The sequence below is a fragment of the Poeciliopsis prolifica genome, unplaced genomic scaffold, assembly GCF_027474105.1.
Source record: "Poeciliopsis prolifica strain line A6 unplaced genomic scaffold, Auburn_PproV2 SCAFFOLD051, whole genome shotgun sequence".
NCBI lineage: Eukaryota > Metazoa > Chordata > Actinopteri > Cyprinodontiformes > Poeciliidae > Poeciliopsis > Poeciliopsis prolifica.
In genome coordinates, this window is record NW_026562426.1 from 1,239,919 (window position 1) to 1,255,759 (window position 15,841).

Below are 15,841 nucleotides of genomic sequence, written 5' to 3' on the forward strand. Positions count from 1 at the left end.
CAATAATTTAATAAAACTATAAAAATCTGCTACAAAAATTGAGCTATTCTGTAGAATTCTTTGCATTTATTGTAGATGGTAATGGCTGTGGGGCAGGAGAGATCTCCTGTAGCAGTCTGTGTTACAGAGAATTAGAAGAAGCCTCTAACTGAAGACATTTTTTTACATATGTTCTTGGAACTGAATCATGACAAGATCTTTGTTTAGTGTTAACATACATCTAAATGTCCAACTTGTCTTATGTAAAACGTGTTTCCTCCGTCACTGGGAGGTGGGGTGATGTCACCACGACCTCCATGACCTCTCTGAATGAGGCCGGACTGTAGGACCTCTTTGAAAAACTACCTCACTGCTGCCATTGTCTTTTTGATTTCATAATAGGTTTGTGTACATATAAATCTAACCAGACTTTCATACTTTGAGAAAATAGATGTTTTGTGTTAAAACTCAGGTCATGCTACTGGCTGTGGTCGAGTGCAGACCAACAGGAAGTGACTTCACACCAGGACAAAGCTCACCTTTTGAACTTGTACAGAATGAACGAGCCAGTGCCAATGACGCTTATTAGGAATATGACAGCCAGCGCCCAAACACCTGGACCTCCAGCTGCTCCGTGGTAGCCTGGAGTGACAAACAAATGCACAGGTTTCAGAGAAGAAGGGACCGATGTCACGTAGAAGCAAAAGCAGGAATTTGCTAGTGTTGATGAGAAAGTTCTAGGGGTGTGTCGGAGAACAACACAGCACGGCGGCCTCAGAGTGGAGACGATTCATTGGGTCGCAGCAACAGGGAGAGAGTTTTTATTTGTGTTTGGGAACGTCTGGTGAACGCACCGCTCTCTGCCGCTGCGGCTACCAAGTCATTAGCAATTAAACCTATTCAATGGAAATAATTATTAGCGTGCCGTTGGGTACGGCTTGAACAATAAACTAAAGTGGAAACGATCACGGCAAACGCCAAGTGAAGCGTCGGTAGCTCTCAGGGTCTACCTGCGTTTGGGTCGGCCAACATCACCAACACCCGCAGACCTCCTCGGACCATGAAGCTGATGTTCTTGTCGCTGACCGCTTGAACCACCGCCGGGATACGCTAAGAAGGAGAAAGTTGTATTAGAGCTGCGTTTACACTGAAGGTGTCTTTATGTTTTGGGAGAAATTGCCCGGTTTTGTGTGGCTCTACCTTGTCTACTAATATACTGCCCTTGGCCGGTTTGGAGTCCAGCGGCAACACGTACAGGTCGGCCGTCGTGGGGAGGCCCGGGTTCACCACGGTAACCAGAGAGTCCTGAGGCACGCCTGTGGTCTGAGGACACGAGTCACAAAGAACGCTGTAAGGCTGGTCATCAAGACGCCGACAGCACAACAATCGCACATTCTACAAAAAAATGAGAATTGCTCAGCTTTGGCGTTTCACAGCTTTCAGCTCAACGTATTTGGGATTTTTACACCAGTTTAGTAATTAAGCTTAATTAATAATTTACATAATTATTGACTAAATAGCAGTCAACAGATCAGTGCTCCGCTCCATATTCATAATTTGCTATAAATGATTCAGCGTTCACTATGTTAATGCTTTGGTATTGCATTTTAGGCAATTCTTTTTAGTTAAAAGGGAATTAAGTTATTTGTTTATTTGCATTTTTAAAAAATGTTTTTCTAATATAAAAATAAGCTTTGGTAGACCATGAGAAATATGTAGATTGTTAGTCCTTCCATTCGATTAATCGTCAGAATAATCGATTATTTGTAGCCCTGAAAAATATATAAAGCCACTGCTGCTGGGCTGATAACAGATTTTGTCAAATGGGCAAATAAACGACTAAAATCCAACAATAAAGGACAGAGCTACACTTCTCCTGGTCATCTTTCATACTTCATCACCGTCATCCAGTGAAAACATTTTCGTCTCTCACAACCAAGTGATCCAGCGGCAACATCAACGTCGTCCACAACAAAGAAAATGACTGGAAATGAGGTGAATTGCAGGGATCGAACCTTGGCTAGGAGCTTGGTGACCACCTGGCCCACGTCGTGCCTCCACTCCGGGATGTTGGGGTTGAAACGGTCCAGGTTCCTGCTGAAGCTCAGCGGGATGACTTGAAAGTTGTCTGGAAGGAGAGCGAGTCGCCACGTCCGTTAGGACCAACACCCAATCGGGCCCGACAAAACATGACCCTAAACCCACGGCTGCTGCTCCGAACGGACAGACGCGCCTCGTCGCCAATCACCTCGGAGGAAACGTGGCGTAGTTTCGGTCTGCATGTTTCCGCTGCCGGCGCTAATAGATGGCAGCAGTTGCCACTCAATTTGTTTCTCTTTCATAAGGAATCGCATGTAAAACTTTAGATCAGCGGCATCAGGGGCCAAAAAAGGTTTTCAAAATAAACATTTTGTTTTTGTTACTTTTATTTACACAATAATAAATGAAAGTAACATTTTCTTTAATTAACTATAGATACAAAACAGAAAAAAAAAAGTTGTGCATGACTGTGTTATGACACGACAGAATCCTGACTTATTTTATGAAGATGTTATTTATCTGTATAACAATTATTCTTTTTATTTTTTATGAAAATGTTATCTTCCCGTAACAAAACTTGTTACAGGTTATTAAGTAAACCAGTCTAGTATTACATGGCCACAAACCTAAGTTAAGTCCCTGTTTATGGAAAAACACACGCAACCATCTTTACCGTGACGCTTCATTAAGTGTAAGATATGAATTGTCTTACCATAGACTCTGACGATCTTTGTGTCCTGCACCATGGATCGGCCGTTGGACGCCTGGACGGTGACGGAAACCTCTCCGCTCTCGGGGAAACGGGTCAAAAGGCTGTTCTGGAGGGTCAGTTTGGGCTGGGAGAGGGAGGCAGAAATGTTAGCTACACGACAGGAAGAACCAGACAAACTAGCACACCAAGAACTTGGGTGTTAAACCTCATAATAATCAAGTTTTTATATATTCAAACATTATTCAGTCATTATGCTGAGTTAAATATGCAGATATGTTTTGATGAGGGAATAACTACAACAGGTAGTGTTATTTTACATAGATCCGCCTATAGGTTTCTGTCAGTCATGACTGTCAGTCATGACTGTCAAACAACAGCTGAATATTTCCAACTTTACCTTTGGGCCGTCGCCGAGCCACCAGTAGAAGACGGTCAGGTTGGCTGCAGTGGGAAGAACTATGGCCGTCAGGTTGACTTCATGGTTTCTCCTGGCGATGGGAACTGCTTCCAGGTGAACTTCCTGCAGAGGCTCTGCACAGGAAATAGTTGTTTTTTATTACCTCAAACAACAGTTAAATGAAAAATCCCTCGCTGCCTTTCTTAGTCTACTGACCAGCTATTACAATTAAACGTAAAAAGCCACATTCAGGAAGACTGACACCGTGTCCCCTGCTGTCTTTACACACCGATGAGCACAGCGGGTCAATCTGAGTTCAACATGTTGCCTGAGGACACAGTGACACATAAAAAGGACTGAACAGGATCGTTGGACGATCTGACTGGTGAAAAAATAAAAACACTTTGGATCAAACGGCCCCTCTTTCGAACGAACGTGGCGGCGTTTCCGCAACTTCTGGACTTCTGGAATGTTTTTCTTCGCTTTTTCTCACTGTCATTCACTATTTAATATTTGTTTAGCATAAATGCTGCCTCATACCTCTTCTGCTTTTAGTTGGCCATGACTCCTGCTCTGTTTTGTTGGTCCATCTCTTTTCACAAACTTGTCCATTTTGCGCTTGTTGGGTCGAGGAGAAAAGCTGAGCATTTCAATAAGTTATTTCAGCTTAAATTTTATAATAACTGGTAAATAGATTTGATTGTATTCTTTGAAAAATTTCATTTTAAAATGAGAAAATTTGCTTTTTTTTCCCTCCCTCATCTTTCCTCCAACTTTCTGAGGCATTTTGGTCAAATGAACTATAAAAAAAGAACAAATTGCAAACATAAAAAAAACAGAAAGGTAAGCAAAACCTAGCGCCCCCTGGTGGCCACCATTTTGAAAAATTTGAGGTTTGATTTTTTTTTGTTTTTTTTAGTAAAATGCAAAAAAAAGTTAAATTGTTGTGAAAACTCAGGACGGAACTTAAACTGATTTATATAATTTTTTCTACAACATGGAAATAATCAGGAGTCACTGCACACGTTTCCATTTTGTTCACCCAGAATTGCTAGAATGCTAGCATTAGCTTTTAATAACTTCCTAGACTTTTTACTTCCTCAAACCGCTTTTGTATTTTTATTTCAGCTTTTCCTTGTAGGAACGATTTTGCTGAAAAGTGGCATTTATTTTACTGATTGTTACACAGGTTTATCTGTCTCTGCTGCGATGTTGAACACTCCCAGGTTGTAAATAAAAAAAGGAATGAAGCGTTTAGGTTTAATGCCTCTGACACAAGACAGCTGTCTGACTCAGGAAAGGAATAAAACACCAAATAAATATGTTCCCTTTAAAGGTCAAAGAGTAGGTCAAACACTGACCTGTGACCTGGATGTACATGGTGGCTTCGTCGTGTCCCGCCAGGTTCTCCGCCTTCACAGTCACCTTGTAAACGCCGGGCTTTTCGTAGCGGTGCTGGATGGGCTCGTCGGTCACCGTCAGGTTCTGGTAAATGGTTCGAACGCCGTCGCCGAGGTCCACCTGGTACCTGGTGCTGCTCGTGTCGCCCTGTTGGGAACAAAAAGACGCGTAAGCCGGTGGCAGAGAAAATGCCAGAGGGAGAAGCAGGGAGAAATCGGCTATTTTATTTTATTTAATTTTTTTACCACACCTGCTCCTGGTGGACAATGAACGTGATGTCATCGCCAGGGGCCACGGCCAGCATTTGACCTTTAATGGCGACCTTCAGTCCTTTAGGGGGCAACAGAGGGCAGCTGTGCTGTTTGGCGCTCTGCTGTTTGTCGAGGCCTCCCTCGCAAGAGTTCGATATCACCTTCCTGTAGCTGAAACACAACGGAGAACAATGAAAGAAAAAGAAAATGCAAGCTAACAGCTAATATCCTACGTATTATAAACGTCTGTCTGGTCAAAGCTGCTCTGGTTTCTGCTACTTTCAGATTTTACCCAACTCTAAGCTGCTTGTCCAAAAACATAACAGGAATTTAACCTTAAGCTGTGCCTCAGTACAGACATAAACCCTTCATTAAAAATTTTCTACTCATCATATCACCACCGGCAATAATTACTCCAGGTACATGGCCTCCAAAACAAGAAGGAATGGTTGTCATATAGAAATAATTTTTTTCAAAAGCAATTGTTCCCCCAGAAAATGAAGAATTAAACTTTGAAAATAGAAAATATCTAAAAACAAAAAATGACAGAACTACTCCAACACACTGATTAATAATAGATCATTAAACATTAAGTGATGTCATTCATTCCTCAACAACAAACACATTATGTAAAAATGAAAATCTGATATTTTCCCCCCATTTTCTTGCTTCCCAATTGGAGTTGTTGCCACAAGGTTTGGGTCTTATTAACACACAGCATGAAATTAGGGGTGAAACCCCCCCCAAAAAAACACAAGCCTTTTTTTTTTATTAAACACGTGACGTACCCAGTGCTAGACTGGTAGCTTTGTCCGAGGTGGCAGCTCTCTGGAGGAGACTCAGGATCAAACCAGAAGTCCGGGAAGCATCGATCACCCTCCGTGTAGGAGCGCTCAAAGCCGTAATCACTGCATGTGCACAACGGTTGCAATCAGAGACTTTATTTTTGTTGTTTTTTTGTGCGTTTCATTGTCTTCTGTGGCCCGCTCACCAGATGAAGTCGCCGTCGGTGCACTGGCAGGGCGTGGAGGCGAGAGCCGAGGTGTAGCTCTTTCCTTTCACGCAGAACGCGCTGTCCTTCCGCTTCCTGAAGGTCCGCTCTCGTCCCATAATGCACTTTTCCCCCTGCGGGCGACCCGGGCGTACCGAAAACATTCACACAAGCTAACACAAAGCGTTTTATCTGCAATCCTACATTCTCAAAAATAGTTTCAAAAACCTATCAAACAGTTGAATTATAGGTGGAAATAAAACAAATGTGTTCGTGGCTTCAAGTATGATCTACCTGCAGGTCTGTGAGCTGCCAAGACTCGTAATCCGACTCAGTGCATTGACTGGGGAAAGACTGCCTGAAGTCCACTTTGACCAGCTCCCAGTCCGACCTGTAGCTGATGTGGCCAAACACACTGAAAACACATGCACACACACGCGCACACGCACGCACACACACACACACACACACACACACACACACACACACACGCACACACAACACACACACACACACACACACACCACACACACACACACACACACACACACACACACACACACACACACATTCGATATTCACTGTTACTTCAGGGCAGAGAGGTCTATGTCTGTACTTCCACGATTTTGTTTTTATTCATCAATAATTAAAAGGTATCAAGATCAAAAGAAAGAGCTTCAATAAGAAGAGCAAAGAACAGAGAAGCACCTATGAAGATTAATCAGAAAAACTGTCTAGAGAGAAACTTGGACATTTCTGAGCTTGGAAAGTAAAAAATTTGCTAGAAAAAAAAATACCATTTTGAGATTAACCTCAAGAAATGTTCTAGTGTTTCAGAAGTCAAAAGTTTTCAGCTTTTTCTAGAAATCTCTGAGACTGATCTAAAATTTGTGAACTTTTCCCAGAAGATTTTAGTCTTGCTTTAGTCTTTGCACAAAGACACAAAAGCAAATTCATCAATGAAATTTCAGAAATAAATCTCAATATTTTTTGGCAGAAATTTACACTTATTTTTTTGTCCTGTCTACAATTTCCGAGTAGCTCCAGAGTAGCAAAGCCTCTCTGACGCAACACGCGGCATCCCTGCACTAGATGGTGCTGTTCTATAATCCAACACAGGCCCACTCCCCATTCGGGAGCTACAGTGAGCTGTCTTCCCGTCTCGGTTGCAGCGTTGCTTCTAAAAGCAGACTGATATGACTCAAGTCAGTGACTCCAGCATATGTTAGTCTGCCAGCGGTGGCCCACCATCACCTTGTTGGAGAGCAAAGCGAGCTTGACTAATACCGTCTTCACTGATATCGTTAAAGACGACGTGATGGATGCGTTTCTGCTGCTTCCTCACCTTCTCTCCTGTTGCTGTCTGACAATATTCAAACCCCCTGAAACCACAAAAGCAACAGGAAGTAGAAAAACCGAAATCCAGTCTGGTATAAAGCCAATTCTGAATTAAGAAAAAACTTCTTCCTCACAAAATTGTACCTCATTGATCTGGTCTATAATAGAAATTATGGTTAAAACAAACGGATGTTTGTGGCTCAAACGTGACATTAGATGAAAATGTTCATGCATACTTTGGCAAGGCATTGAGTCTGTTGCTCAGCTATCAACTCAGATTAATGTACATCAACCGTCACTCGCTGCGTTTCCATTACACGTTTTGTCTATATTCTGCTCCTGTTGAAAACACTTTCAGTGGCGGTGTTTTCTTTAAATAAACACAGTTAAATTCACATGTGAATACGCAATAAGTCATTTGAAAAACATGGCGTACCATCATCCTCTAACCACTTCCTGTTTTCTTCGTTGTGGTTTTCGCCAGTAGTAACTTCTAGTTGTCGAAGTGTGAAGTGGAAACGTTGTTTCCATCGCATTTTTGCAAAAAACCAAAACAACAATTTTGAAGTGACCTCAACAAAAAATTCATCTCATCCTAGCACCAAAACGTTTGATTGAAATCCTAGAGTTTTTCCATCAGGCAATTTTTTTTTTTCAAATTAATCAACTACATGGTCATTGTAGGTGAAATCAAATGGTTCAAGTGATTTCGAGAGGCCCACACATACTTCCTAATGAATTCCTAAACTATGCTGACTGCCATCTTCGTTCTCTCGTCCAAATCTGCTCCCACACAAATTCAAATTAATTCGCTCCAGTTTTTAAAGCGAGACTTATTGCTTTATCTGATTCCCACCAGCCTCGGTTAAATTAGCGTCTTGGTGTTTCGGTGTCGAAATGGCACTTCAGAGCCTCTGGAGCTCTGTCAGTGGACAAACAATACTCTGAAGAGAGCCGAGCAAAAACAAACTCAACGGCCATTAATGGATCGTCTCATTAAGGAACACAGAGAAAAAACGCTAGCGCGGATTGGGCTCTTTTTCTTTTCTTTCTTTAACGGGGGGAGCTTCTGGTGCCAAAAGATATCGAATGCGGAGGCGCTTCAGAGGAAATCTTTCTGGCGAAGAAGTTCCTGCAGGAGAACGGGTAACGAAGTGTGAGCTGGGATAATGATCTGGTGTGTTTCTGACACATTGTTTCCATCGGTATTCTTCGTCTGTCCGGTCTTTGATCTGACCAGCTGTCATTAGTACGAGCGCTGGATTAGCTCTGCTCTGCTCTGCCACCAACACCCAACCTCCCCTCCACCTGTCCTTGCTGTTAAGTCGCCGCTCAAAGACTTCATTATGGGATGGCAGACTGTGGCGTCAAAAAAATCGAAACTCCATGGTTAAGAAATAGAGCCTGGCTAATCTGTCAGACAGGAGCTGCCCTCAACACCCCTCCGACCCTATCTCTCCAGAGCCAGATGGGGAACATCTATCTGTGTGTGTGTGTGCATTTCAACCCATCAACATGGGAGGTAATTGTGAGTGAACCTATATGCCGAAGCCTCTTGTCCTCCTGTCTCTGTGTAAGTGTGTGTGTGCGTGTGTGTGTATGGGTGTGTGCGTGTGTGTGTGTGTAGGTGTGTGTGTGTTGATGTGTGTCCCAGTGTTTGTGGTCTTCTCTTTGCCCTTCTCGACAGATTACAGCCGAAAGATTGGCCTTATCTGTGAACCTGGCCGTGTAGTCTGAGATGATGTGACAGGTTTCACTTCAGTTAACTTCCCTGATGGAGGGATTAGCAAAAAGGAAGAGATGCCAAAAGAAGGAGAGAGAAATTTGAGGTCTTGAAAGTTTGACGTTATAGTCCGAAGACGCTTTCTACTGAATTTCCTCCAGGTTTTCAACGCCAAGGGATTGTCAAGAAACCAACCATTTTTGTAGTCGAATATTTGCAAGACTGTTCAAAGATTTGGGTTTCTAGCTCAAACGTACAGGGGAAACAAAAAAAAGATTACTGCTAAAAAGCCATAAAGTTGGTTTTGACACCTGATTGTCCGGTAGACTCGGTTCGATTAGGGGCCAAAATTGCAACATTTGCTACATTTTAAGCTGCTGTGATTCGCTTTCAAACACCACTGTGAAAGACACTTTGAAAAATCTGTTTCCCTTCTCGCCTGTGGTGGCGCTGCACCAAGAACCACTGAAGGAAACAAAACAAAAACGTCAGAAGACAACACTGAAAACAATAGAGTAAAATCAGATTTTAGTGTTTTGGGTTTCTCTTTTGTCTTTGGTAAAAGACCAAAAGGCTATTTCTCTTGCCAGTGTTAGCCTCGCTATTTGTTTTGGTTGTATTTACCCAGGATTCCCTGCACCATCATTAATTTCCTGCTTTCAGAGCACTTTCCCAAAAGTGTATCTTTTATTTCCCTTTAAATATTTACGTTTGTCATGGAAGGGCATCACCCACAAACAATCTGTCGACATGGATATTGTGTTTAATTAATGTTGAGACCTGTTGATCTGAATAAGCAGCTTTTTGTTGAAAGTATCCAACAGCTTTGAAGATTTTCTTGTATCTCTCTTAGCCTCCTGCCCACTCTGTGTGTTGCTGAGATAAATAGCAGTCTCTGTCCAATCTGTAGGCTAATAGCAAAAATAAATAGACCTCAGTGTCACATCATGTTTATACACCAAGGAAAATAAAAGTCATTAGAAGTTCGAAGAAACTCTAATTAGTACTGAATTTGTTCCCTACTAAATAAACATACTGGACATAAAAGCCAGATGTAAAAAATAATGTTTAGTGTGAACCTAGGCAAATGCAACATGATTTTAAGGCTTTTTAGCCATCTTTAATTGGAGCTCCAATAATTATGGCAGAAACTGTATTTACAGTGCCATAGGGAAAGTATTCGCCCCCCGTCCCCTCCCCTTCATACCATTCTCCCATCTGAAAAATGTACAGTTAAAATATATTTTTTAAAAATTCACACCTTTTCTGAAGCTAAATCAAACCAAACATCTCTTGTTTTAGATCAATTTGAATTACCAACATTATTTGGCTAAATGCCACAATGAAAACATATGTCAGAATTTATTAATGTCTTACTAATAAAAAGACTACCTACAGAATCACTATTCTCTCTCTCGACAGCGTGGCATTACCCTTTTCAAACAATTATGCACAAATATAGATGTGACTGGAGTGTCCAACCATCACAGCGCTCAGGAAAGACGGTTCCAAGTCCCGGAAATGAATGTATTTTGGTCTGAAATGTGCAAACAGAAAGAGGCTAATGTAGCTCAGAAAATTACCTTAAGGATGAGCATACAGTAAATCTGAGCATACCTTGAGTGTAACACTTCATGTTGCTCTAAAGTGTACCATTTACCCAATTTAACATGCAGAGATCTGCTGTACCTCGCTGGATGCTGCAAAGAGCCAGCATGGAGAAACATACACAAAAAAAACAACAACAGCAACAAAAAATGCCAAGATCAGATCTGGCAAAGTGTCAGAGGGGAAAGAAACAGACAGGAAGGAAGGCCATGAGGCTGATTGGGCTGTTTTCTCCCTTCAACCTCCACTGTAATGGCAATTTAGAGGTCAAGACAGAGGAGGGGGGTCTCTGCAGGAAATCGGGTGCGAGAGCAGCTGCGGTTAGCACCACGAAATTGCTTGCCCCGCTCCAACAAATCGCGAAAGACTCGCTGTGATGGAAGAGTAACTTGAGCCCCCTCCTTAAGCATGGTTTGCAGCTTGGAAGGTTCTGTCAGATAACTCATTAGAAACGAGCAGAAAGCAGAAAGTGTGAGGAGAGCTCGGGCAGACGGCGTTTGGCATTGCTGTGAAAAGAGCCTCATAATAACCTTTTAGCATAATGTTTTTCAAGAGCTCTGACAGAGAAATACACCTCTGACTCTTTCTGTAAAGAGGCAGAGTTGCCTGACTCCCAGACTGCAGAGAACTGAGCTTTTTTTTCCGTTTTTTTAAAAAAAAAGAGAAAATCAATGTTTTTTTTTTCTTCCAAACCAGCTGAGGTAAGTTGGTGTATGCTGTAAATTATGCAATGATCCTGCAAAATAAAAGAGAATATGATTGAAAAAGGGAGAGCTGCACATGGAAAACCGCATGTTTATATATATCAAGAGAAAATACTCCATTGTGTTGGAAACACAAGCAAGAACATGTCAAATTTCAGAATCTTAGTAGAAGCAAGTCTGTTCCACATTGATTAGTGTCTCCCAGTAACAGGCTGTCAACCAGATGTATTTTTTATTTGTACGTTTGGGGGAATAGTTTATTAACTCACGTCATAACCAGAGTTTCGTCTCCTGGTTCGCTCAGGAGTCCGTCGACGAACACAGACGTGCTGGTGAAGTTGTGAATGTTCCAGGTTCTGCCTTCGTCAATGCTGAACCTAAGGAAAGAAAAGCATGAGCCCGCATCAAAAAGAAGTCAAACTTTTTATCGAGAAACATGACTTCGGGAAGCACGTATCTGTGCCGAAAGTCCTCTTGGAGAAAAACAAAAAGCTATTCTATTCAGATTTGTGTGAAGAAAGTCAAGAAACTTTTACCTCCAGCCTTTATTCACATTATTTGACAAAACGCCTGATAGAAGTAGTGGAAATAAGAAGCGTTCAAATGAACTTAAATGACTATCTCTTGCAACAACCAATACAATCCATTCTAAATCAGAACAGCTGATTTCAGAAAATGTTCAACCTTCAGAAACTCGGACAAGTGCTAAAAGTTCCCGGTATCAAAAAAATCTCAGAAGTAGAAAAAGGTTGAATAAAAACTTACAAGTCCCAGAGAAAGTGAGGTACAAAAAATTACCCAGCGATCTTTTATCGGTTGCGAATCTCCACCCAAAACTCTGGATGAAAACCAAACTCGTATTTCAGAGGCTTCTTGGATCAGTGAACCATTAATGTTTCATTTCTGCTCTGGTAATAGAAGGGAGCCGAGGAAAGACCTTCCAATCAGGTGTCAGCACATTTCATCATTGCAATTTAAAAGTATTTGGTGTTCTCTCTGTAAGAAAAATTATGTTTCAAGTCATATTGCTAAGCACTTTCAGGGTTTTACAAGTTTATTTTAGTATTGTACCATGGTTTGCACTATGATGACTTTGACCAAGGCCCTTTGAGTTCCTCAATAACCTTCACTACCCTTTCAAACCGGGCTGGTGATTCATTTTTCCTAAAGGTACCAAGGTGTAGTTATGCATGTTATCAAGAGGAAGATAATTAGTGGACTGCAATGATTTCCAAATTATACTTTGCATTAAACTCTAAAACATTGTAACTGAGCGATAAAATCCAACACAGCACACTGAAAGCTGAGTCTTCATGCTGTCTTACTGTGACGTTGGTAAGCAAGTTGTTGTGTTTTACTGCATGTTCAGCTTGAATGATCACTGAGAAAAGAAATGAGTTTACTTAAACTTTCGTCAATATTAAATATACCACTTAAGAGTTGGACTGTGCAACACTGGGAAATTGGATAGTACTATTATTCCAACCAAAACTCTCCGTTAGTCATGCTTCATGTCCATAGAGGGATTCGGCACAGGTTGCTGCGGTTTGGTAAGCCACTTCATGGCCCTCAGTAGTCTGGGGAACGTTTCCACCAAAAGTCGGACGTTAGACGGTTGTGGTTAGACCCAAACGTCTCTGTAACAAGCAGTGACGCTTTTCAGTCCATCAGTCAACGGACTGCGTTGCATGACACCATAAGCTCCACTCTAATCGTCCAGCACCGTTGAGCTGAATGGAGTGGAATAGAGGCCACAACATCTCCAAAGTTTGCATGTCTTAAAAACCAGTTGATTTTCAATGGGTCTTTATAAAAATGCATATTTCCGTCACGTCGATCTAAAAAGTAATATCATACACGTGGGATTGGTTTTAGAAAAGTTTTCGTCCACATCAGAAATTCACCCCTGAACGTTGGTTTAAACATACCAGACCCCTAGCGCAAAGGCTGTGTAGCGCAAAGGCTGTGTAGCGCAAAGCTAAATGCTAGGTCAGCCAATCACAATCCTTCAAAGCCACCACAACTTTTTTGTTGGGAATTAAATATGGCTGCAGGAGATTTGTTTGTGCAGACAGACGTGTAGGTTGAACTACTTTATACAGCGTACTAGAATATGTAACACAAGACGATGATGAATGAGAATCATGTCAAAGGAAGCGTGTGGATGTATTAACACATTATTTGTTGCAGACTGTGATGTGAATAAAAATGGGTTTTCCTAGTGGACTAGGCCTTGGAATGAGCTAAGGCCAAGCTAACAGAAGGTGTCAGACCTTGGATCCATTATAAGGGAAAATCTCCAGAAGAGATATCCTAGTCCCTGAAGACCGTCCGGGTTCTGGCTGATAATTAACAACATAGCATAGTTGGATTTTCATCTTATACACTACACCGTCAAAATTTTAAAAGTTGCCAAAGTGGGATATTATTTTTATGACATTTTTTTTCTTAGCATTGTTACTTTTGATCATGTCAACCCAACTGGAGAATCATCAGCATCTGGATCCTACAGGAGATGAGCACGATTAGGTCGTGCACGTGGTTCTCAAAGGTTCTCTTTGGGAGTGACAAGGAGGAACAAGGTCAGGAATGAATACATCAGAGGAACAGCTCATGTCAGATAAAGTGAGAGAAGTCAAACTGAGATGGTTTGGACATGAGCAGAGGAGAGTAGAAGGATGCTGAGGAGACCTACAGAAAGACCAAGGAGGAGATTTAAGGATGGAGTGAAAGAGGAAAGGAAGGTAGCTTGTGAGAGAGAAGAAGATATAGAATATAGGGTTACACTGAGACAGACGAAAGGTTGTGTACATGCCTATTCTGTGCATCAAAATTTATAAAAGTCCTCATAGTTTGAAAACGATTTTTTTTCCTTTCCTTGATTTTGACCTTTGACTGAATACGATTTAGGGCTTAAAAAACATAATATCAGAACACGGCTGTGCAGGCAGGCATATCCAGTTTGCTATTAAATTCCTTTTTTGGGGGGGGGGAATAAAACAAGAAGAGCCATCTGCTCTCCTTTAGTCACCGTGCCAACAATTTCAGCTGTCGACAGTGGCAGTAGCGCTGAGTAAGTGTGACTGCGTGACGGAGAGGGATCAATGAGGAATCAAGCAGTGTCTCGCTCACACAACACGGCTGTGTGTTTTAATGACGCTCTTACCGGGACAATAAGATAATCAGCAGCGAACGCGCACAGCGAGGGGAAGACAGCACAGATCAACACAGCTCCTGAGGATGCAGTGGCAAAGCCTCATTATGCATCAAAGAACAGCTGAATCTAACCACGTTGGAGGTCTCCTTTCTGTCAACACAACCTGTTGGGCCCTGAATCCAAGGGCTTTGTAATTGTTTGAGTTTCTGCTCAGGTGCACGGATGACGGAAATTGGTTTGGAATTACTAAAGCGCTTTTGTTTTTGTTCTGCTTCTATTTTCCTTTGGAGAGAGAGAGAGAGAGAGAGAGAGAGAGAGAGAGAGAGAAAGAGAGAGACACACAATGATCCCGGAGACGGATTAAGAAAAATGTTACATAATCACGAGGCTTTGATGGGTGAGCCTTTGACTCAAACTCTGAGTAAGATCAGTCGGATCCTGACCAGATCAGATAAGCTATTGCTCTAGCAACTTTGTTTAAAGTAGAAATTCTTGTCAGATCAAACGGGAAACAGCAACCTAAGAAATGTTTCTGTGTTCTTGCATTCTCAGGTCTTGATTTGACTTCTGATCATCGATCATCCACTGGGCAAGAATCTCTTATGAGCTCAAGTGTGGCAATTTATTAACTAGCTAACAGCCCCGTACATCATCGCACACTGATCTTATAACCGGCCTCATGCTTCAACGTTGACTCCATTCCCACGTCTCCCAGTAAAACCACCACAAATTGTGATGTCATTTAGAGAAAGAGGGAATTTGACCTCAGAATTTGACGGAAAACATGGATCTCACCAGAATTGTGCAAAAAAATAATGAAAATTCAGGTGAGATCCAGGCTGGTGGTGTTGTAGTGATGGGCTCACTTCTGCTATTCTGCTAATGAGAGTGGAGCTAATTTTTCAATTAGCTAGCACACTTAGCTTCCCCTAAATTAACTTTTACAAATATATCGCAGAGTGCTAATTTACGTGGCTGCTTTGTAATCTTGAATGACATCGACATCTGTGTCGAAGTTTTGGTGACCGACTGAAGGATTCTTCCGACAGTTCGCGGTTTACGCCAGCAAATAACATTATTTTAAACGACATAGAAAAATAAAATAAAACACAGACACTGCAGAAGAAGACGTAAGCATACATACAACATCTCCAGAGTCGTAGTCGTTCGAGGGCAGATGTAATTTGATTTAATGTCACTTCTTAACGCTTTAGCTTCCACTAAATCCTGTTGGGTGTAGTGATGTAGCAGAACTGATGTTTGTAATTAGTGCTTTAGGGTTAGAGTGTTGTGCTTTTGTGTTCTTGGAGCTAATGTTCATGATTAGTGCTTTAGCGTTAGCACAACTAACTTTTTTAGTTGCCTCCTGTTCAGCGACATTGAAGAATTAGGGTCATACAAGAAAGATGTACCTAATAAAGTGTCAGATGAGTGCATATTCAGCCCATCAGGTTTTCTAAAGCACATAAAACAGTTTATATGTGTGTGCAAAAATATGCACAGCTAAGATTTGCTACCATTTGAATCAGCCACACAGAAT

The 15,841-nt window shown here is 41.7% G+C and overlaps 1 protein-coding gene across 3 annotated transcripts in view; it reads right to left on the minus strand.

Moving 5' to 3' along the window:
* Positions 1-15,841, minus strand: part of sorcs2 (sortilin-related VPS10 domain containing receptor 2) — a 270,943-nt gene that overhangs the window by 4,874 nt on the left and 250,228 nt on the right. For all 3 annotated transcript variants that reach the window (XM_055058490.1, XM_055058489.1, XM_055058488.1), the window contains exons 14-25: positions 11,414-11,521; positions 6,066-6,186; positions 5,772-5,905; positions 5,569-5,688; positions 4,780-4,951; positions 4,490-4,676; positions 3,129-3,262; positions 2,732-2,855; positions 1,995-2,107; positions 1,180-1,302; positions 990-1,089; positions 519-621 (exon numbers count right to left, since the gene is read on the minus strand). In XM_055058490.1, the coding sequence (XP_054914465.1) occupies positions 519-621; positions 990-1,089; positions 1,180-1,302; positions 1,995-2,107; positions 2,732-2,855; positions 3,129-3,262; positions 4,490-4,676; positions 4,780-4,951; positions 5,569-5,688; positions 5,772-5,905; positions 6,066-6,186; positions 11,414-11,521 (1,539 nt within the window). The remainder of the gene's footprint in view (positions 1-518; positions 622-989; positions 1,090-1,179; positions 1,303-1,994; positions 2,108-2,731; positions 2,856-3,128; positions 3,263-4,489; positions 4,677-4,779; positions 4,952-5,568; positions 5,689-5,771; positions 5,906-6,065; positions 6,187-11,413; positions 11,522-15,841) is intronic.